The 23,967-nt window shown below is 37.2% G+C and overlaps 1 protein-coding gene across 1 annotated transcript; it reads right to left on the reverse strand.

Moving 5' to 3' along the window:
* Positions 1 to 8,389: 8,389 nt before the first annotated feature.
* LOC136223039 (dihydroorotate dehydrogenase (quinone), mitochondrial) lies at positions 8,390 to 17,372 on the reverse strand. Its single transcript, XM_066010823.1, has 11 exons — positions 17,079 to 17,372; positions 16,466 to 16,548; positions 15,865 to 16,188; positions 15,458 to 15,713; positions 14,158 to 14,238; positions 13,946 to 14,053; positions 13,836 to 13,865; positions 12,848 to 12,985; positions 9,286 to 9,323; positions 9,102 to 9,201; positions 8,390 to 8,750 (listed from the first exon to the last, which is right to left on the reverse strand). The coding sequence occupies exons 1-11, from the start codon at positions 17,214 to 17,216 to the stop codon at positions 8,676 to 8,678; spliced, it is 1,371 nt and encodes a 456-aa protein (XP_065866895.1). The 5' UTR covers positions 17,217 to 17,372; the 3' UTR covers positions 8,390 to 8,675.
* Between the last annotated feature and the right edge of the window lie 6,595 nt (positions 17,373 to 23,967).

Consider the following 23,967-nt stretch of genomic DNA (forward strand, 5'->3'; position numbering starts at 1 on the left):
GGTATATGTGATTTTCTTACTCGTTTTGGATCAATGAATGTATTTGGTAATTGATTTGCTAAACTTTGAAGATGAATTATCTTCCGAACTTCTTATTCATAATGCTTTGTTTTAGAATCTATGTGAAAAAGTGATGAAATTTCCACGTCATTGTCTTTTCCAAATTTTTATTTTCTACCCCTAATTTTTGAAATGTGATTCATCAAAATGACAATCTACATCTCCCATTAATGGCTTAAGATATTTAATTATTGATGGAAATTCATATCCAAGATAAGTTCATAATCTCCTTGAGGACTCATCTTAGAGGGCTTTTGATTGTCTGTTTGTTTTGATTCCGTTTGGTTCAAATGAGATATTAAACTAGAATTGTGGATTGTCTTTAGTAATAATTTTTTATATATATACGTTTGCATAATAAATTAATCACGTGTAAATATAAGAATTAAAATCAAGCACTTCAACTATTAAAATCAAAAAATGGTGCGACGACGGGAACTAAAATAAAATTGATCAAAGAAAATGAATAAACATTATATTTTAAAAAGAAAATAATCACTTGAAAATAATGAAAAGCAAATGTTTTTTTTTTTTAGAAATAATTAAAAACAAATGTTAAAACTGAATAGTATTATATGATAAAATAAAAATTTTGGTAAAAAAAGTTATTTTTCCGGAAACAAAAAGTAAAAATAAATAAGCACAAGGGCGGCAGGCTTGGCGCCTGTTGCGGACGCAGGGGGCAAGGCGCCTCCGCTCACAAGGGGCGAGGCGGTGCGGGCGTTGCCTGGCACCGGGTGGAGCGCCGAGGGTGTTGGGCGGGTGGTGCCTGGCCCGGGTGGAGCGCCAATGGCGCTGGGCAAGGCGCAGGCAGCGCTGGACAGTGTGCTGGGGACGTCGGAATCTTTGCTGGGCGGATTGCAGGCACTGGGAGCAGATCCCCGGGCAGTGCCGGGCAGGCTGGGGCGACGGCAGGGGGGCAGGATGCCTCGGGTCAGGGGAACGCGGTTTCTCCCAGGTCTAGGGTTAGTGTTAATGGAATTGGGAAAAATTCTTGGAAAGATACGGTTATGGGGGTAGTAGAGGAGGAGCCTTGTATGGAGGAGGTGTTGATGGTGGGGGAGTCAGATGATTTGTACTCTGATTCTGATGATGAGGAGGGTGTCCAAGACGGTCCTCTTTGTCCTGTGATTAGACTCTCTTCAGTTGAGAAAAGGGAGCTCAGAGAGAAATGGAAGATGTCTTTAATTGTTATTGTGCTTGGGAAGCGAATTAGCTTTAACTATTTTGCCCAAAGGATCCAAGCACAGTGGGCAAGGAAAGGGAAAGTCAGTATTACTGACCTGGAAAATGACTACTATGTCATTAAATTTACCCGGGTTGAGGATTATAATGCTGTGATCAAGGGGGGCCCATATATTATCTCCAACCATGTTTTGGCCTTACGGCCTTGGGTTCCTAATTTTAACCCTCACGATTGTTCTGTTAACAGGATCTTGACTTGGGTTAGGTTCCCGGGCCTTCCCATTGAGTATTATAGCGAAAAGTTCCTCAGCAAGATTGGAGGTCTGGTGGGGAAAGTCCACCACGTGGACAAAACTACAATTGGAGCTATTAGGGGCAAGTTTGTTAGGGTTTGTGTTGATGTTGATCTTGCTAAACCTTTGTTGTCAAAATTCTGTGTTCAGAACAAGGTGTTCTTTATTGAGTATGAAGGGTTACATAACATTTGTTATGATTGTGGCATGTATGGTCATTCTCAAGAGGGATGCCCGAAAAGGGAAAAGGTTATAAAAGAGATTGTGGTGGATGGTGTGGGTAGAACTGAAGTGAGCCAGGGGAATGGAGGGAATTTTGGGCCATGGATGGTGGCAAAAAGGACTGCTAGATGAAGAATACAACCTGCAGTTGGGCAGAATCGTCCTCCTGATATTAGCATTAATTTGAAGTCTTCCCTTTCTAAGCCTATTGCTCTTCCCAGTATCAAGGAGAAGCCTATCCCCTAAAGCTAGGGAGGAGCCCGGAGTCGGTTCAGCTTTCACATCAGGATCTAGATTTGCGGCCCTGATGATTGAGGAAGTTCATGATCCTAACCAGGGGGATGTTCATATTGTTCAAAGCATGCCGGGTTTGGAGTCTATTGAACCATCTGAGAAGGTGGTTGAATCTGTTAATCCCCTCTTTGTTTCTAAAGACGAAGCCCAGGGGGGGACCCTGGCCCTAGCTGCTCGTAGGATGAAGAACATAAATAAGCTTAGTATTCCTATTCTTTGTGGTGATCCTGGGAATGGGAAGTCGATGGGAGTTAATAAAACTAGTTTGAAAAAGCTTAAGGGTAAACAGAAAAGTATCCAGAATACTTTGGTTTTACCAGAGAAGAGAGGGCCTGCAGGTACCTCGGCGAGGCTCTCAGGAGCCCCTAATAAATACCTGGCTTAGGTGTGTTGTTGCGGTCAGTTTTCCTCCTTTCTATGGAGTTGTTGTGTTGGAATGTTAGGGGTGCGGCTAACAAGGCTACCTGTATCCATATTAATGATCTTATTAAACAATTTAATCCATCTTGTTTTGCTTTAATGGAAACTAAGATTAGTGGAGATAAAGCAGATGAGGTGGTTAAAAAGTTTAGGAACTGGAACTGTGTTAGATCGGAGGCAACTGGCTGGGCTGGTGGGATTTGGCTTTTCTGGAAGCCAGATCGGGTTCATTTTGATATTGTTAGCATGGATAAGCAGTTTATTCACTGTAGAGTGAGTGTCTCCGGTAATATTCCTTTTTTAATTACCCTGGTGTATGCTGACCCTATTTTAGCCAATCGAAAACGGCTTTGGGAGGTTCTTTATTCTATGAGTGTTGGCATTTCTGAGCCCTGGTTCATGGCGGGTGACTTTAATGATATTGCTTTTATGAGTGATCAGAGAGGGGGTTCGCATCATTATGTTAACCGATGCCTTCACCACAAGAATAGTATGGATTAATGTGGGCTTTCTGATCTTGGGGCTTCTGGTCATAAATTCACTTGGAAACGTAACAGTACCTTTGTTCGTTTGGATAAGGTCTACGCTAATGTTTTAGCTCAGACTTCTTTCCCTGAGAGTTTTGTGTTAAATCTCCCGTTCCGTCATTCGGATCACTATCCTATTTTATTTAGGCTGTTGAGAGGTAATCGTCCTAGGGGTGAAAGACCGTTCCGGTATCAGTTGGCTTGGGAGTCTCATCCTAAGTTTAAGGAGTTTGTTCATGAGAATTGGAAACCTCACTCGAATGTCCTTCAAGCTGCTGAAGGGTTCAGGAATAATGTGCTGGGATGGAATAGAAATGTCTTTGGGTATATTATTAGAAGGAAGAATAAGTTATTAAATAGGATGGAGGGTATTCAGCGTAGGTTGGAGGTGAGGTTTGATCACAGTTTGGATGGCCTCCTCAGAACCCTTCAGAAGGAGCTGGAAGCAGTGCTCAGGCAGGAGGAGCTTCTCTGGTTTCAAAAATCTAGGAAGTCCTGGATTAGAGATGAGGATCGTAATACCAGGTACTTCCATCTTTCTACTATGATCAGAAGGCAGAGGAATAAAATTGATGCCATTAAGGACTCTAATGGTGATTGGGTGTATGAAGATGAGGAGATTCGAAAATTGGCCCTGGAGTTCTATAAGGATCTGTTTAAAGAGGAGCATGTTCATCTAGAGAGGGCTCACTCTGTCGCTACCTTTCATATGATAAGTGAGGATAGCATTCAGGATGCCTTTCACCCTATCTCCCTGAAGGAGATAGACCAAGCCATTTTCAGTATTGGGTCTTCTAAAGCTCTTGGGATTGATGGTCTGCCTGCTGGTTTTTACCATAAGCACTGGGAGGTTGTGAAGGAAGGTATCTATAATTTTATCATAGGTGTTTTTAATGGTTCTCAGGATATAGAGCTGGTGAATAGAACCCTTCTGGTTTTGATTCCTAAAATTGATAAGCCTTCTTCCTTTTTGCATATGAGACCTATCGGTCTTTGTAATGTTATTTATAAGACAGTTACAAAGATTGTGGCTAATAGAATCCGTGGTATTCTTCCTGCGATCATTTGTCAGAATCAGGGTAGTTTTGTGCCTGGCAGACAGATGATGGATAATGTGGTGATTGCCCAAGAGATGGTCCACACTATGAAGATCATGAAGGGGAAGAAAGGCATTGTGGCTCTGAAGTTGGATTTGGAGAAGGCCTATGATCGTATCAACTGGAATTTCCTGATGGAGAGTCTGGAGAGAGCTAGAATCCCGGACAACTGGAGAAGGTTAATTAAGGTATGTATCTCTTCTCCTGTGTTTCAAGTTATGATTAATGGGGATATGTCGGAGGAGTTCTCCCCGGGCCGGGGAATCCGTCAGGGTGATCCTATGAGCCCCTTCCTTTTCGTTATTGCTATGGAGAGGTTATCTCATCTGATTCAAGATGCAATCGATGATGGGAGTTTCCACCCTGTGGCTATCAATAGCTTCTGTCCCCAGGTGACTCACTTATTCTTTGCAGACGATGTCCTTATCTTTCTGGAAGGTAATGAGGAGCAGTTGAGTATTATTATGGATATTCTTGACTGTTTCTGTTCGGCCTCTGGGCAGAAACTTAATATCCAGAAATCTAGGATGATGTGCTCAAAGAATATGAACCCGAGAGTCTGTAAAAGATTAAGTGATCTATCAGGTATTCCTCTTACTGATTCTCTAGGGAAGTATCTGGGTATTCCCCTCCACAGTGAGAGAGTGTCTAAAGTGTCCTTTAAAGATACTTTGGATAAAGTTAATATAAAGTGTGCCACGTGGAAAGCCAAGACTCTCTCTCTCGCTGGCCGCCTCACGTTAATTCAATCTGTTAATTGTGCAACTCCCAATCATATTATGCAGGCTTGTCAGCTTCCGGATCCTGTGCTTAATGATCTTGATAAGATTAACCGTAGGTTCCTGTGGGGGGAAGCTGAGGAGGGGAGAAAGATCCATCTGGTGCCTTGGAGTGAGGTTTGTCAGCCTAAAGATTCTGGAGGCCTGGGCATTAGGAAAGCTAAGGATAATGATAAAGTTTTATTAATGAAACTCCTTTGGCGAATGTGGCAGTGTCCCTCTGCTCTGTGGGTCCAGCTCTTATGTGGGAAGTACCGAAAGGATAAGGTGTTTGGGGGGCCTAAGGAGAGGGTGGTTAATTGTTCCTTTCTTTGGAAAGGCATCAGTGCTGTGTTTGCTGAGTTTTGTACTGGGATTGGGTGGAATGTGGGTAATGGCAGATCCATCAGTTTCTGGAAGGATAGGTGGGTAGGTAAGAAGCCTTTACTGGAAGTTTGTACTTCCTTGCCTCCGTTAGACGCTCAGGACTGGAGGATTGCTGATGTTGTGAACTCTGAGGGTGAGTGGATTTGGGATAAATTTGAATCTTACCTTAGTCTGGAATCGCTCCTTTCTATTAGAGGTGTCCACATTAGTAATCAATTGGAGGATAAGGACAGTTACTGTTGGGCGCTAACAAAAAATGGGGCCTATTCGTGTAAGTCTGCTTTTCAGGCGTTCCATCTGGATTTGGAGTCTTCTTCACCAGGGGTGTGGAAGACGATTTGGGGTTTAAAAGTGCCTTACCGTATTAGGAGCTTCCTGTGGCTTGGAGCCAAGAATAGGTTGCTTACTAATTCGGATCGGAAAAGGAGGCACCTGGTGGTTTCTGGAGCCTGTGGCAGATGCAGAGGGTTTGAGGAGACGTTATGCCATGCCCTCAGGGACTGTGAGAAAAGTTTAGAGGATTGGAGAAGAATCCTCCCTAGGGATGTGCTCCCATCTTTTTTAGCCCACTCTGAAGATGATTGGTTTGTGGATGGTATTAATGGGATTCTTTTGCCTGGAAACCAAGGTGTTTTTCTTTTTGTGGTGGTGTGCCATCAGATTTGGAGGTGGCGAAACGAGATCTTTGGAGGTAGAGTGGTTTCTATACCAAATTTCCTTGATTTCTTTTCTAAGAAGATCAGTACCTTGGTTGAGAGCTTTGGTGAAGACCCTTTAGCTAGGGTGGTTCAGAGGAAGGAGGTCAATCTCTTAGGCTGGTGTAGGCCGAGCGAAGGTGTGATTAAGCTTAACACTGATGGCTCTTGTCTGAGAGAAGGGAGAATCGCTGCAGGAGGGGTTCTTAGAGACGATGGAGGCAGGTGGGTGTCTGGCTTCTCTCAGAATTTGGGGATTGGTTCTTCCTTTTCTGCTGAGCTTTGGGGGATTCTTTCTGGCCTGAAGTTGGCTAAGGATCTTGGAGTGAATAAGCTTCTGGTTGAGTCTGATAACCAAGAAACGGTTAAAATGATTTCTGAGGGCAAGTCTGTCTGTCGGAATAGCTTGAATATTATTAAAGGCATTAAAAGGATTGAGTCCTCCTTCGAGTCTATTAAGTTCACTCATATTTATAGGGAGCAGAACCGCGTCGCGGACCGTCTTGCGTTGGAAGGGCACTCTGGGTTGTTGGGCCTTTCTACCTTTTCTTCTCCACCGGTCTTCATTTCTTCCTTGATCTTGGAGGATGTGGTGGGGGTCAGTTTTCCTAGGCTGATCCCGGGTTGAGTTGTTTTGTTTTATTTTCCTTTCCTACCAAAAAAAAAAAGTGAAATTAGTCTAGGTTTAAAGAAGTATAAATAAATAAGAATAAAGAATAAAACAAAAAGTAAAAAGTAGGGATAAGTACAAAAAAATGTCTGTGATTTACACTTTTTACAAACGCGAACCTGTGGTTTTTTTTTTTTACAAATAGAGGTATGTGTTAAACGCCATTAAACAGAGGCTAAATTGACTAACGGTGTTAAAATTCAAAAAGAAAAGAGTTAATTTGGTCCTTATATTTATTTATTTTATAATTTAACCCCCCTAATTATCTAATTATCACAAATAAACCCCAAAATCAAAAATAAAAATAAAAAATATCATCTTCTCCATCTCTTTTTCATTTTTTATTTTTCTTCTTCTTCCTCTGCTTCTTCTCCTTCTTCTCCTTCCTCTGCTTCTTCTTCTTCCTCTTCTCCTTCTCCTTCCTCTCCTCTTCTTCTTCTTTTCTTCTATTTTTTTTTAAAAAAAATTTGATTCCAGAATTCTAGAAATTTCCAGAAATTCTGGACAACGTCTGAAATCCAGACGTTCATCACGTCTGGATTTTCCAGACGTTGCATCTGGAAAATCCAGATGTGATGAACGTCTGGATTTCAGACGCTCTGAAATTTCGAAAACAATTAAAAAAAATTAGAAGAAGAGAGGAGAGGAGGAAGAAGAAAAGAAGAAAAGAGAGGAGAGAGAAAGAAAAAGGAAAATAAAAAATGAAAAAGAGATGGAGAGGATGATATTTTTTTATTTTGATTTTTGATTTTGAGGTTTATTTGTGATAATTAGATAATTAGGGGGGTTAATTTATAAAATAAATAAACATAAGGACCAAATTAACTCTTTTCTCTTTAAATTTTAACACCCTTAGTCAATTTAGCATCTGTTTGTTAACGGCGTTTAACACATACCTCTATTTGTAAAAAAACAAAACCACAGGTTCGCGTTTGTAAAAAATGTAAACCACAGACATTTTTTTTTGTACTTATCCCTAAAAAGTAAAACTTTATCAAAAATATTTTTCAATGAAAAAAAGTAAAGATATATAAATAAGTATCAAAAGTGAAATTGATTTAGAGATAAAATAAAAGTAAAAATAAATAAGCATATGGACCAAAAAATAAAATAAAAAATACAATGAAGACTAACGTATAATTTTATGAGGATAGAGATGTAATGTAGTAAAATAAATAGAAATTTTAGGAAGGAATTGGATAATGAGATTAGAGGAGTTCGTAGTAGACTCAAAACTAAAAAACTAAAATAAAAAGAATGATTGTATTAGTAAAACAAAAACAAAAAATGACCTTTTTCCCTTAATCTTTCCTGACACCCTAAAAATAAACAGGAGAATAAGAGGCAAAAATTGGAACAGAAATATCATTTGATTCGTCCATCCTCAAAAAAAGAAATAAACCTCTTAGTACAATATGTGAAGCAATAAGAACATATATTTCACATAAAAAAAATTCTTAAATGAAAAATATTTAACTCATGACCAAAAATTAATTGTAACAAAAAATACTTATAATTGCTTATCGACCTAATACACATAAATGTTGTTGCATGTAAATTTACATATCATATACAAATATAGGAAGATTAGATTACATTGCTATACATTTAATAAATATTATAAATTACATCAAAATATTATGAATAATGTTAAAAAAATTAATAGTGGTTTTATTAATATTATTAATATTTCACTGTTTAAAAGTTTAAATAAAAAAAAAAATCCTTTTAAAAAGATTTTTGAAAACCCCACTTGAAACTTTGACGACCAAAGAAGGTAGTGCACATTTGAACTAGGAGGAACACTTGAATTTAAGATGAAAATAATTTCAATAAAAACAACTGTATGTATGTATCTATCAGTTGCTGCCAGTGCATATTTCTGCTAATTTTGAAAGTGTAATGATCTTTTAGAAAATCAGAATAATTGCTGTAAAAACTAGTCTTATTTGCCAACTCAAAAACATCTCCACTACAGCCAACAGAGATGAAAATGAAAAAGAATTGTATGGTGCAAGCTCAAACAAAACTGGGGTCTGTAATCACCAGGTAATGCATCTTCTTACATTACCTATGATCTGCTCCAACTGCTTCTAATATGGACTTAAACCCATCCCTTTCCAAGCACTTGGCCAGTTCAGCCTGCAACAAATTACATCAAATCAAATGAAGCACACAAAAGAAGCTTCCAATCTTAGGCTCCAAACCAAAGGACACTCACTCAATTACGAAATAATACACATGACAATAATAAATTTCATGTCAGCTTTATCCTTTTTCTTCAACAAAAAGGCTACCGAGCACTAAAACTAGCTTGAAAACAGGCTCAAACCTCAAATCCATATACAAATCATCTCCTTCGGAACGCCATAGATGTAACCGAATATAATTTTGAATAGGGAGATAACCATAAATTTCTATCACATCTAGTGTTTATTGTCTTTTTTGCAATTACTTTTGAACCCCAAACTTCGAAAATTATTAGAAGAGTACCTTTATTTGAGGAATTAGGGCAGGCCCACCATAAGCAAAACCTGTATAAAGCTGAACAAGTGTTGCTCCAGCCCGTACTTTCTTGTATGCATCTTCACCGCTGAACCAATTGGTATAAAATACGAAAAGCAACTCATGCTAATGACCAAATGGAACTAATAAAGATGTGAATTAAAGAACTTACCTGCTTATTCCCCCACAGCCGATTAAAGGAATTTTCCCCTGAAGACGCGCAAGTTAAGAAATTATTCATGATATTATACATAAAACACCTAACGATAAAGACAAATGAAGAATGTAAACTAATGACAACAACTTCTCAAAATGTGATTGAACATGCATGATGCAACTGATAAGATATTGCCATTTGACATATACAAGAGAACTGCCTAAAGGATCAATGAAAAGGATAATCAAAATAAACAAATAAATAAAAATAGAAAGCTCAAATTAATAATAGAACCGAAATCCCACCTAATCACTGTTCAAGATCCAGAGGATTAGACTTATTCTTAGTGTTCAAGAAATTGGTCGACTAGCCCACCTAGGTGCTTGAAATCGAGAAGCTGATCCAATTTTCCCTGATTCGCCCCCTGGGAATATTTTGGCCTCCTAGGTGGCGATCAGAACAAAAAACCCTGTGGTTTTATTATGATTTTTTGCTTTATTATAATTCACTTTTGAACACTGTCGCATGGTGGTCGATGAATCGTGTTTATTATTTTCAGATATTTTTGTTTAATTGTGTTCTCTACTTGTTCCCATGCTATGCTTTAAGACTGCAAGGAAATTGTTTCATAGTTTTAGTTAATTATATTACTTGTGGACATCATTTTTTACTGGTTTGAATTGTTTCAATGATATTGTTGTTGCACATTTTTAGGGATACATGTTACAAATATACATCTTTTTCTATATTAATCATTTTACATTATTATTTTTATATAGTATAATACATATTTTGATTGCATTTATATAATAATTTTTTTATTAACAAATAAGAAAATACAAAGCCAATTAATCCCCGACTAATACGTGAGGGCCTGTCCGTCCGACTAGCCCCTAGTGTTTTTTACAACCTTTCTTATTCTATTGAGTATACTGATAACACCTTCAAGCACCAAACCATGACAAAGTTAGACGGAAAAAACCCAAAAAATAGACATCCCTAGTACACAAAGCTTCCTGCTTTGCCAAAGTCATTGCCTTGTGGAGTTTACCTACTTTTTTTTAAAGATAAGGTGTTTCTATGTTGCCCGGACACGGACACGCGACACGGTATCCGACACGGACACGGATACGGGAACGTCATTTCTATAAAACACAGGACACGGATACGTGGGGGATACGTGTAAATAATAAAAATATTGGGGCACATTTATAAATATTAAAAATATATTTTTATATATGATTTTTTGTAATATAACTAAATAAATACATATAAACGAAATTATAAAACTCTTAATGACATTAATTCCCATGTCCTTTGGAGTTTTTGGCTCTTCAAATATCTGAGGAAATTCAATCGATGACCTAGGCTAGGAAATAAGAATCGATGTCCTTTGAAGTTGAATCGATGTCCTTTGAAGTTGAACAGATATCTGAGGAAATTCAATCGATGACCTAGGCTAGGAAATAAGAATCGATGTCCTTTGAAGTTGAATCGATGTATGATAAGCAGAAGAAGAAATCATTCAAAAAATTCAATCGATGACTGTCCTTTGGAGTTGAACAGACGCGGGTAAGTCATACCCCCTTTCTCCCAAAAATTCTTCCGACGCCATTGTCTTCTACAGCGTCAATTTGAAGAATCGGATTTTTTTTCCCTGGGACACGCGTATCCTTCACTGATACGCGTGTCCAACTTTCGGATATTACGGACACGGCCCCGACACCGTGTCCCAGGCGTTTCCGGCCGTGTCCGTGTCGGAACCGTATCGGACACGCGATACGTGAGGGTTCCGGCGTGTCCGTGCTTCAGAGCTAGAAACTGGTCGTAGCGAATGCTTAGCTTGAGCAGCTTTGTTCGGAATGACTATGACTGGGCACGATGAGTATGAGTGAATGACTGGGCACGATGAGTATGAGTGAAAGGGCACTTTCGAAGTTGAAGTAGCAAGATCGGGTTGACAGCTTCAGCTTCCTAACTCCAACCAATGCTTCTTGGGAAAGAGAACTCCTTTTAGGTTGACAGCCTAGGTTCCCTTAGCGGTCAGACTCTTTCAGGAAGAAAAGGAAAAAGAAAAGAGTGTACTAAGTCATCAATTTGTTAGTATGCAAAGTTATCGTTCTCGTTGTGTATCTCGTTCTTCTATTTGTTCTAATCATTTCAGTTTGACTTTAAATAGGCATTTTTCTTATTTGTCGAAGGAGCTTTCGAGTTATATAGAAAGAAAATATAATGCATTCCCTGAACCTAACATAACTCCATCCGATGTGAAAAAAAAATTCAGAGTAGTTTACTTGCTGGCTCATACAAGTTATCCCCCTTTATGTTGAGAAAGTTTTGAAGTGTAAAAAGTTACCCCCATTCTCTTGTATTATTAGTACGCGGATGCTTGACAAAAATGGGTATGTGTCTGCTGATATAACCGAGATGGTACTAATTCCATGTGACAAGGATTACCTCGTTCTTGACGCACTAGGCGATGTTTTAGACAATTACTTTCATTTTCATTCTAATCACTTTTGTGAGCAGTCAATAAGCCTTTCTGTCAGCCCAAAGGAGTTCTTTGAACTGGTGTCTTCAAGAGAGAAAGTGCAAAGGCTGTATATGTTAGATCTTAGCAGATCCTATTTGAATTTAGACTGTAAGAGGCTCTTATCAAGCGTTGAAGAGATTATTTTGGACAAGCCTATATTAGAGTTGATTCAATCTATACTTGCCCAACCTCTTATTGTGAATGAAAGAGGCGAGTGCGTTGACTTATCATTGTCGCTCCCACCCATTGGTTACATATCTCATGTCTTACTCAATTTCTATTTAGCAGGGGGGGAGGGGGAAGGACTTGAAGGCCAAAAAAGGAGCAAGGTAATCATAGCACTCCTTACAGAATATGAAACAAAGGAGAAAAATCAATAACAACCATAAAGTTCTAGCAAATAAATAGTAATCATCAAAATAGATGCTCAATGTGTCAACTACATCCAAGAACTCTAAATGATCTCAGCCAAATCCTTTACTAAAAAATACTTTATGCATGAAAAACAAATGGTATATAAATAGACAATTTGGAGGAGAAAAGTGAATATGGAGTTTTTCTGTAAACACATGAATGTGCACATGTATTTATCTATGTGATTATGTTTTAGCAAATCCATATTTACATATCTACCATATTCAGTAATTGAAGGATTTCTGAACTATTTTCTTTTTCTTTTAATATTGAAAGTAGTTTTCTGAGGGCGAGCCTTGGCGCAACGGTAAACGTTGTTGTCGTGTGACCAAGAGGTCACGGGTTCGAGTCTTAGGAGCGGCCTCTTGCCAAATAAATTGGCAAGGGAAGGCTTGCCCCAGTACACCCTTGTGGTGGGACCCCTCTCCGGACCCTCGCTCAACGGGGACGCGTAGTGCGACCGGGCCGCCCTTTTTTTTTTTATTATTGAAAGTAGTTTTCTCCATTTATCATTATTGATGGATTTGTGAGTTCCAAACAAAAAAAAGAAATATCAAATCCATCATTGAAATAGACTAAAAGCATGATGCAAATCGTAGAAAAAGAAAAATATCATCAGAAGAAGCATACCCTTGTCAAGATATACATCTCCCTTAAGATATCTGTAGATAGATTGAATAGAGGTTTGCCACTCAAACCACCAGATTCCTCAGCTACAGGGTTCCCCCTTACAGGATCAGGCCTTGATATAGTTGTATTTGATATAATCTACCACAAGAGCAGAAAAAATAAAGGCATATAAAAGAACATAAGAATTTTTGTCTAATGCAATCATAGTATGCAGGATCAGGCCTACATATATTGTATTTGATGTAATCCTATTGTTAAAGCCGGAAGTGAAATCAAATAAATTAGAGCGGTAAGTTTGAATCAGACTCATTTCTTGCTCTGTATTAAGTTGCATGTAAAATACAAAAGGTTTTATACACAGATCTTGAACTCATCAAGTGAAAAACAGCATCGATGTTATTGGACATGATCTGTTTTCATCATAGAGTTATAAGTTCTGGAATTTCAAAGACGATAATTTGATAGCACTTGACGAAAATAGCAACAAAGCAATATTCATATTCTAGTCAACTGCTAAAAGTTATTACCGGCTGGAACCTGCAGTCTGACACATGCCAATAGGAAATTTTAACTAATAGAAAATTCCAAGGCCAATTAACCCCTAATACAAAATCTATAAATGCCTAAAATTAACCTCCCAACTAAAAAAGGTTCCTCTTCACATGCAAACTCACCAAAGGACTATGTATCACAGCAGAGGAAAAAGAGTGAGGGAAAGAAGGAAAAGAACAGGAAGAAAAAGAGGTGAAAGATATTTGTTGAAGTGCATGACACCAAAGAATGCAAATGGAAGTTTCATCCTCTTTGTAAAGTCAATAATATGTCAAGTATCATTAACAATAAGGCCTCATGGAACGAACCAAATATCGAAGATTAAGTAACAATGAAATTTCAACTCACTAATCTATGTGACAATTTTGTTCATCGACAACAATAGAAGCAGCATTTAGATTATCAATTTCTTTTTATATATGGCAAGATGACATACCAGTCCATCCAAGCGAAGTGTAAGAGCAACCTATTATCACAAGAAAGAACAATAAGATTGCAACATATAACAGTAGAGGATATGTGATAAAAATAAGAGCATTTACACACTGCTGCAATATCTTCAAGGTCTTCCTTTGACAAGTCAGGTGCAATCTTCACTAGCAAAGGAGGTGGGCCCTCCTCACCCCATTGCATTTCATCACGAGCAGCTTGAATCTAAATAAAAAGAAAAACATCAAATGTATTTTCCAGCATCAGGTCATATACGGAATTGGAAAAAGAAAGCATTAAGTTCACCCCAAACCTTTATATCTTCATACCTTCTTAACAAGGTCCTTTAACTGTTTTCTTCCCTGAAGCATACGCAATCCAGGAGTATTGGGTGATGAAACATTAATAACCTTAAGAATAAGAAAATCATATTGTCAAATTAGTGCGAAACAAACATAACTCGTTGATATGAAAAAATGAAAAAGAAAAGGAAAGAAAATTTGAATAACCAGTCCTGAATCACTGGTACAGATGTTTAAAAATAAACTAACAAGACATGATAAAATTGCAGAAAACGTCAATTCTGAACAAGCTTACAGCATGTTCAACACTTCAATTCCATGATGTGCTACAGAAATCAGATATCTCATGTTATTATGCAAATTTACCATATATATTCATACAACCGCCACAGAGTAAAAACCTGCAGCAATATAACTGAAGCAACCACAATAAGCTACAAGAAAGCAAAATGATAAAAATAATAAGAATCTACTTTCTAGAAGATTTAGATTGGGAATTTGGGACCTTTTCGAAATCTTTTCAAGTCGTACTATAGTGTTGAGTTTTCTCTGCTACAAATAATGAGCTAGTGATTACTTTTAAATGCTTATCTTCCAATTTGGAGCTGACAATATTTACAGTATTTTCAAAAATCTGCTGGAATAGGCTGGGTTATAATAGGTCTTAACAGTTGTTTTCCTTACAATTTTATTTTCAAGTTTCAACAGACGTTCCAAGTCTAATTAGTCTAGCAATCAAAAAGAAAGAAGAATAGTTAATCTTTTACTAGGAAGACCACATGTACATCAAGTGAGAGTCGGTATTGGAAACAGACTTGTCTAAAAATATTTGCCGTGCTGATTTCCTAGTCAACAGCAAATATAATCAGGTGTGACTCTCTTACTGGAGCCCCAACTTCCGTAAATCATGACCTAAAACTAAAATCAAGACAGTGAAGCCTTCCCTTGTCATTCTGCATTAATAAAACAGTCATTCAATGGATAAACATATCTCCTTTTGTATGGTCTAAACTTCAATATAGAAAGTCACTCTGTCTCTATGCAAAAGACCAACATCTATTTTAGGAGGTCATCCATATTGAATAGGTAATAGAACTATTCTACAGGCAATGCACATTTAACTTCTCAATTTAGATATAGTTGTGTGGATAAACATAACGTCTTGCAAGAAAGCCAAGATTATGTGGGAGATTCCTGATAGACTTGCCTAGCCAGTAATACTAGGCAAAGTGTGCCAATTGCAATGGTTGAAAGGACTTTAATGTAATGAAACATACAAGAAAAGAAAGAACAGTTAACCAAAATTTCCAACCAAAAAAAAATCTACCAAGTAGTCAGCATACTGGGATAACGTATGAACCCCTTGTACATAATCTGCAGCAGCATCTTCACTGGTTTTATTCTTTCCAAGATTAACTCCGAGAATGCCAGGACCAGCTTTGCCTCCATGTTTGATGTCATTGCTTGAGGCAGGTGAAGTACTTGAAGTTTCATCTAATTTCCTCTTCCCATGCTGTGCACCCAATCGCTTTGCAACGGCAACAATTCCTTCACTGTTAAAGCCGCAGCGATTTATAATTGCACTAGCAAAAAAGAAGTATAAATTACGGTTATATACTTCAAACTATTAAAAATCATGAGTTGACAAGTTAAAATAGTAGATATTTGAATTTACAACAAATTCAAGAGCATTTCTAACACAGAGACATAGAAAACAGAAGGATGTATTCTTACCCTTCCTCGCGCAATCTAAAAATGCGCGGCTTTGGATTACCATCCTGAGGAACAGGAGTAACAGAACCAACCTCTACAAAGCCAAAGCCCAAACCTAGCAAGCCTTCAACAGCCTCCGCATTTTTATCAAAGCCAGCTGCAAGACCTACAGGATTGGAGAACTTCCTCCCCCACACCTCCAATCCTAAAATTGATGGATCATGCCTCTTTTCTCTAGGAACCCAACCACGAGAAGCAGCTGATACAGCAAGTGTGTGAGCAACCTCAGCATCTAAGAGAGCAAAAAATGGATTCACAAGTTTTGTAGCATTGAATAGCCAACCACTGCAGTTAACAAATAATGTGAAATGAGTTAATACTTAATATCAAAGGATGGGGAATACAAAACTTAATTGCCTGACACTCCTATTAAATTCCTACTTGACATTTGGCCTGGTAATACGAAATGTGGCTGATATGACATGAGAAATCGAACAATTGAGGAAGCTAAAAATTATTCTTTATTTGCTATTGTATTGGATTCTAGACTAGCGAATAGACACAAATAAGCAAGTTAAGTAAATGGAGCTCAAAAAACTTAAGAAGAGAATATATGAAGTACCAGACAGTTGCTTCATCCACTGTACTCACATAAGCTCCTCCAGCTATAACCAAACCTATGGTTGCTCCGGTTAATAGCCTGCCCTATAATTGAAAAAGACGAAAAAATTGAGCTTGAGAATCAGGGAAGAGCTTATCTGCTAATAATTAACATACTAGCAAGTTTTGAAATTTAAAAAACACTCAAATTCACCATGTTGAGAGCTAGAGATGAGGCAGCTTCCATAAAAAGTTAGAAAAAGAAATTTGACACACAGTCTAGCAATAGGTCACCTTCCAATGTGGAAATTAACACTGCAGTTTTAGGAATATATCTCTTCACTAAAGTTTAAATCAGACAAATGCATATTGAATAGCGACAGCTTTTAGTTGTTTTACTATTATTATAGGATTCCGAATCACTGAAGTTAAAGAAAAACATAGAAAAAAAAGAATCTCTGGAGCTTCATATTCCTGAATTCGTAAAAAAAAAAAAAAAAGTCTATACTGAACCCAGTTGAAATTTGTAAGAAAACAAAGAAGTTGCACAAAAGCAGCAATTATAAAACGACACAGTCTATATCCGATTTAAAAAGAATTACGTATAATGAGAAAGAGTAAGAAAAAGTGAATACCTTTCTGGAGAAGTGAGGGATTTTAGGGGGAGGTTGTGGGAGGGAAGAGCATCTTCTAACACCTCCTCCAGCAGGAATCGAAATACATCTTTTGCACAAAAACTCTCTCAATAATCTTTTGGGAGCCCGTAAAGCCATTAAAATCAACAATTATTTAACTAACAGAAAGCACAAAAATTAATAATGACAAGAGTTGGCCAAAGAAAGTATCAAATGAAAAGAATAGGGTTTTGAGCTTTGCTTGCAGGGAAAGGGTTTTGTATTGTTTTATTTTTATCTCAAGAAGAGAAGTTAAGTTTTTTCAGACCACACCTAAGGTTAAACTTTTTATGACTTCAATGTTTTGATTTTTTTTTTTTTTTGATAGAAATCAATGTTTTGATTTTAAAATCACATTTGAATGGACGGTAATTTTATGTACTATATTTTTTTTTTTTTTCAGAGAAAAGAAAGTAAAGACAAAAACAAACACCACAACAAATTAATCCGGGGTTAGCCTAGAAAAGCTAACCCCCACAATATCTTCAGAAAGCAAAGATAACAAGAAATCAGGAGGAGAAGAGAAAATAGAGACGTCCAAAGCCCTCTCATGACCCTCAGCAGCAAGCCGATCTGCCACCCGATTCTGCTCCCTGAAAACATGGCAAAAATTGATAAAATCGAAAGAGGAGTAAATCCTTCTAATTGCTTTAACTAAATTCTGGCTCCCTAAACATAGAGCTCTTTTATCAAAAATCATCTTGACTGCTTCGAGATTGTCTGACTCCACTAGCAGCCTCTTAATCCCTAGATCCTCTGTCACCCTAAGTCCAGAAAAGATACCACAGAGCTTATCAATAAAAGAGGAGCCCAAACCCAGATTCTGAGCAAAACCTGACAACCAAGCACTTCCTGCATCTCTCAATACACCGCCGGCAGTAATTCTTCCATCCTCTTTACGCGACCCATCGGTGTTCAACTTTACCATCCCTTCACCTGGTCTATCCCAGCCTATCAGATGAACAGTCGTCTTTTGGATAGAACCTGCTAAACTATCAACCTTGAAACTCTCAATTATTGAATTAACTTTTCTGAAGAAGAAAGCCAGCAAATTAGGAATGACAACCGCTCCTTCTCCAAATACCTTAACATTAAAATATTAGCTTAATTTTTTTTATAAATAACTATCTTAAAATTAAAAAAAAAAAATACTGTACCTATGTAATACATATGGGAATTAAAATGGAAGTTTATGTATTAGTTCAGTCCTGAAGTTGCCAATATTTCACAAATTAGTTCAAATACAATCACTTTTAATACCTAAAACAAGGTTGTAAAAAATATTAGGTGCTAGTCGGACGGACAAGTCTTTCAAGGATTAATCGGGGGATTAGTCGGAAATTAATCGAATTTGTATTTTTTATTTGTTAATCAATAAATTTTTATATAAATTCAATTAAACAGAAGAACATTCTTGCATCTTGGAGCGAAACAACAACTTCGGTATCTCATAGCTTTCGCATTGAGTCTATTTCTCAAACACATCCTTCAAGTGCATCACCATGGAATATGCATTCATGTTCTCATGTTGTCTTTGTAGCTACAGTGCCTATAGCTACAAGTATGATGCATCCTGCATTGGTGCTTCCGGTAAACATCAATCTTCTTGACAGAAGCATCATCAACAGGGATATTAGGTATTGGCGTATCTTAATATATACCCAATCTTCAAAACAATTTTGACAGTGCGAAACTTGTCGGTGAAATTTGATCTATTCAATTTGTTTTCAGTTAAAATATTGCGTAGATCCATTTTAGATATGATGATTTAGAGTATTTACTTTAACTTGAGAGTGAGATAGAGTGACTTATGTTATTCATTTGTTTTAAGTATTCAATTTAAACATAAGATTTTGCAGGTGTAAATTGCTCCCACTATTTTTTTCAAATTAATAACCCTCTATATTATCTCGAAGAATTTCACAAACTCTTTAGTGGGCTAGGATCCTAACTAGTGAAGTTTCACCTTGAGTTTACTCAACAAGCTAGTTTCGTTCGTTGGGTAGATTCATGTGATCAATCATGTAATTGTCATATCAATTATGTGACTCCTAGGTTGTTAGGTTAGTAACTAATACATTTTAATATTAATCCCAACCATCTTGCTTACCAGCTTCAAACAACATGAGTTTGCCCATCCAATTATTCTAGGCCAGTTTAAGTCATTAACCTTATATTCATGAAAACGATTTTCAATAATTCAGGTGTTATCCATTGAATCCCGAGTTTGAGTTTACTCAACAACCCAAAGGCTCCCAGATAAGTCCGGCTGAATTATAATATTGGGGAGACAACTGATTTATAACTTATTTATTAACTTAACTTTTTGTTTAGTGAGAGATTTATTTTAAGTCTCATAATCTAACATAGTCTTGATTTGCTTTAGCATATATCAGACCATAATTCAACATTAGTGGTTATGGACATATTATCTAAATTATTCCGTTGAGGCAGAAACGAAATAAAAGGTCAACCCTCGGGAAAATACTAACTATTACATATTTATCCTCCAAGTCCTTTGTCTTTTCCTTGGCGCCTTGAATTTATAACATTAATTTCTATACTATTTAGATTACTTCAACTAATTTGAATGGATTTTAGATGAGAAGAGAAATACAATAGAAAATAGATAAAACAGGACATGTAATTCCTATTTTCCAAAAATACCAAAAGACAACATAACAATTATAGAGGGGTCTTAATAATGTCCATGACGCCATCCATGCCCAGACTCAATTAAATAAATTTAATTGGTTGATTACATAAATTGTTTATGTAATATTTTAATTAATCAAATTAACCCTTAAATTAATTTTACTATCGATCTAGTCCTTTAATTAATTTTAGTATCAAATTAACCTTTAATTAATTTTGTATCATTTATATTTTATTCTGATTAAAATATATCGAATATAAACTTAATTATATATTCAAAATATAACTATACAAAATATAAATTTTTTTATAAGAAAAGAAGGCCGAGTGGCCCGAGAAACGAAAAGAAAAAATAGAAACGTAAAGGCCACATCGATCCTTGTCCAAAATATCCAAGAGGCGCACCACACTCGTGATGACCTAAAGGGGGAGTCCCTGCGAATTTTGCCACCCAATCAGCTGCATTGTTACCTTCACGATGAGTATGTTTCAAAATTTCTTCTCAGTTCCTATCCATGAGGGTACGACACCAATTTATCAACCAAGCAAACAGGTGGCTAATTGAAGAATCCCGATTCAAGAAATTGACGACACTGAGGGAGTCGATCTCAAAAATAACTTTTATGTGCCCCTTAGACCAAGCAAGCATAAAACCATAATAAAGCCCCCAAAGTTCAGCCAAGAGAGCAGTACAAATCCCAATATTAACCCCAAAACCCCCCTAGCCAATTGCCATACTCATCCCAGAGCAGTCCACCGGCCGAGGCACAACCCGAATTCCCTTTAGAAGCACCATCGGAGTTCATTTTCACCCAGCCCCTATCTAGAGGCTGCCAGTAGGCCGACATAATCCGAGGGCAAGGAGTAATACGCGTCACAATGAGTTGCTGGGCACGACAAATCTCACTTGCTTTGGAGATGATAAACTAAACTGTATCCCAAACTTCCTCCCGACCTTCAAAAATCAAAGTACACCTCTGTTTCCAAATCCACCAAACCCCCACATCAAAGAACAAGGACCAATTAATGCTGTTGAATAAAAGCGGAGAAGATATGTTACCATCAATCCATTGGAGAAGCGGTGCCGAGAAGAAGGTATAATGCAGGTGGGGAGGAACATAGCGCATCCAGATTGATCGAGCCTTCGAACAGTCACGGAGCACGTGAAGAGTCATTTCATCCGCTAAATAGAATCTACACCCACTGTCCATAGCTAGGTGCCATCGTTTGCGGTTCCAGTTGCAAAACAAAACAGTATCAGTAGCAAGCTAGAGGAACGACCTGATCCGTTTTGGAGCCACTATCTGCCAGATCTTTTTTCCATGTCACGTTCGCTATAGGTAGGCCGCCATGAGCATCTGTCACCACATCTGAAGCAAGTAGGCAGTTGTACCCTAAATCAACCTTATACGTCCCTAAGGCCGAGATGGCCCAGAACCAAGAGTCTGCCTCGATGTTACCTTCGAAAATGATGAAGGAAGCCAATTTCAAAAGCTGAGAGGGCAGAAGAAGGGATGAGAGTAGCTGTCAATTCCATCTGACCCTGTGGGTCAGAAACTCAGAGACAGTAGTAGATGTAGAAGCCTCCGATTTGCACCAGTCGGGAGAGGGGCCGAGTCACACCATTTGTCAAGCTAGAAGGAGGTATCATGTCCGTTCTGAACAATTCTACTAGCTCCAACCTCCATAATTTTGGAGCCTTGAACAATCCCCCTCTAGGTTAACGAGTCCGTCGCGGTGGAATTGAAAACTGTTGGAGTTTAGTGTCCTAAAGACAATTGTTTTAGGATATGAATATTAATGAATAAATTGTTTATTAATCATTTGTTTAATCAGATATAACATAACTAAACTATATATAAAAGGCATTAATCTTTCATAAGAAAAGCAATCCCAAGTTTATTTAAGCAGTTATAAAGTGTTCATACAAGCATGAAGTGAGACTATACTTTATAATAGACCAATAAACTTAAAATCAACCCAAGTCAAGTAATGTGTTATAGGGGTTGGCTATTACTCTTGAGACTTGCATGTAACAATGTTTTCTGTCGAGACAGAGAGCTGATCTCACAAGCTTTAGATATGGAGATATCTAGACAGTTACTGTTAAGCCCAAAATATACCTAAAATATCATTAATATTTACATCAGATTTGCTATGAAATCGTGCTATTTATATCTATTTAGAGTACTTTTACGTTCGAATATGTTTCTTTCATGCAAGGTACCTAAATATTTGGTAAAATCCAAATAGGAGAGAAAACGGATAAAAAAACGAAGGAAAAATCCTAAGTTACGAGCCAAAAAGATGAAGAATTCATCGCACCGACACGAGGAAGACGGGAACGGAGTCAGAACCAGGAGGAACATCTGGAATCTCGGCAAAGATTCTGGTGTCGCGACCGAGATTCCCAAATCTCGATCGCGACACGCCTTTGTCAGGCACTTCGCCTGTTTGTTCCGAAGGATAAAAATTGCTCCCCTCATCTCGGTAGAGATTTCAGAATCTCGGTTGGATCAGCAGGTCTTTCAGCACTATTTTCACATGTTTAAAATCCAAAAAACACATCTGTTCGGGTGGATAGAAACGTCTCTTCGAATCAGACATGGCCCTTCAAACACAACTCTTCAACATCTATAAATGGAGAGTTAATTTCAGAGTTCAGGGAGAGTTAGATTAATTAAGATTAGAGTGCAGAATTTATGCAGAAACTCTGACTCAGAAATGAGTCAGAGATTAGATTTCATTTTTGTAAAAGCAATCTGATGTACACAAATTGTTATTAGATTTCTTACAAACACAGTAGCAATTAAGTTTAGATTAAGAACTGTTCGAAGACGAGTTTACATTTCGGTAGAAGACACCTCATCTCTATTCCGAAGATTCAGTGAGAAGATCAATCAGCGGATGCGACCCCGGAGCCTGACAAACTCTAACGAGGTTTGAGGAAAGGATTGATGACCCGGAACTCGAATGTCGTTTCGAATGCTTTCATGTTTCTTGTTCTCTGTAAACTTGTATCAATTCACAAATCACATAATAAAAGTTTATGCATTTCAATATATCTTTATGTAGTTACTTTGGCAATTTCTCCGAAGTAAGATTCTGGTGTTTTCATTAAAACGTATTTAATTCACATAGTTACAATGAAACTTTGTTGAACACTTGAGCAAGTTCTTATTTATGGATGATATGATCGTTGGGTTGGCTTATCAGAAATAAGTATCAATTTGATTAAGGTAGAAATCTACTCAACATCAGGGGGGATTTCTACGGTTCAAAGCCTTTTAATTGAAGGAATTTACATTTTATTACACACTTATAATTTTTACCAAGTTTAAAGTTGATATCTTTGCTTAATGCAAACGAGTTCAACACTTCTCTTACTTTAAACGCTAAATGTTTCTGTCTTATAATCTAATCTCAAGATAGAATTGATTTCTAAATTTCTAACATATAATTCTAATCTCATTCTTATTAATTAAATTCATCACAATCCAATTCAATTAAATGATTTTCTATATTATAAACCTAAAACGTGAATCAAACTGAATTAAAATAAGTTTTCGTTAAAAAGCGTTCTCTATGGATTCGATATCTTTTTATTACTACAAGCGAAACCATGCACTTGCGGAAACCGCTCAACAAGTTTTTGGCGCCATTGCTGGGGAACGCCAAATTTTTAACAAAAATTTATATTTTTCATGTTTTGTTCCGAACCTTGGTTTATAATATATGTATTTATTTTTTTTATAGTTTTTTTAGGATGGTCGCTAGGACTAAATCCTCGTTGTTATTTAACGTTTGCATTTAGATGTCTGTAGATAAACAGAAAAAAAATAAAAAATCCAAGTTTTCTCAAAGAAGATAAATTGGAGTTTTGATGCACAGAAGAAGTCTACAGGAAAGAAATTCAGCATGCAGATATATCCGAAGGGAGAGGAAATTTTTCAAGAAAATTGCATATCAGGTTCCACAACTGCAGTATCAGGAACAAGACATATGATTTTCCCAGAAAAAAATTAACTATTCCGATAAACTTTTACCTCTTTTCTATACACTTAATCTTTCACCAAAACATCATATCTCTTTATAAAAAATTTATCCAAACCCTACATTAAAACTAAATAATTTCTTTTTCTTTATTCATATCATTTCCTTAGAACACCTACATTTATCTCTCTAAGAAACATCT

This window comes from Euphorbia lathyris, chromosome 3 (assembly GCF_963576675.1).
Source record: "Euphorbia lathyris chromosome 3, ddEupLath1.1, whole genome shotgun sequence".
Classification (NCBI taxonomy): Eukaryota; Viridiplantae; Streptophyta; class Magnoliopsida; order Malpighiales; family Euphorbiaceae; genus Euphorbia; species Euphorbia lathyris.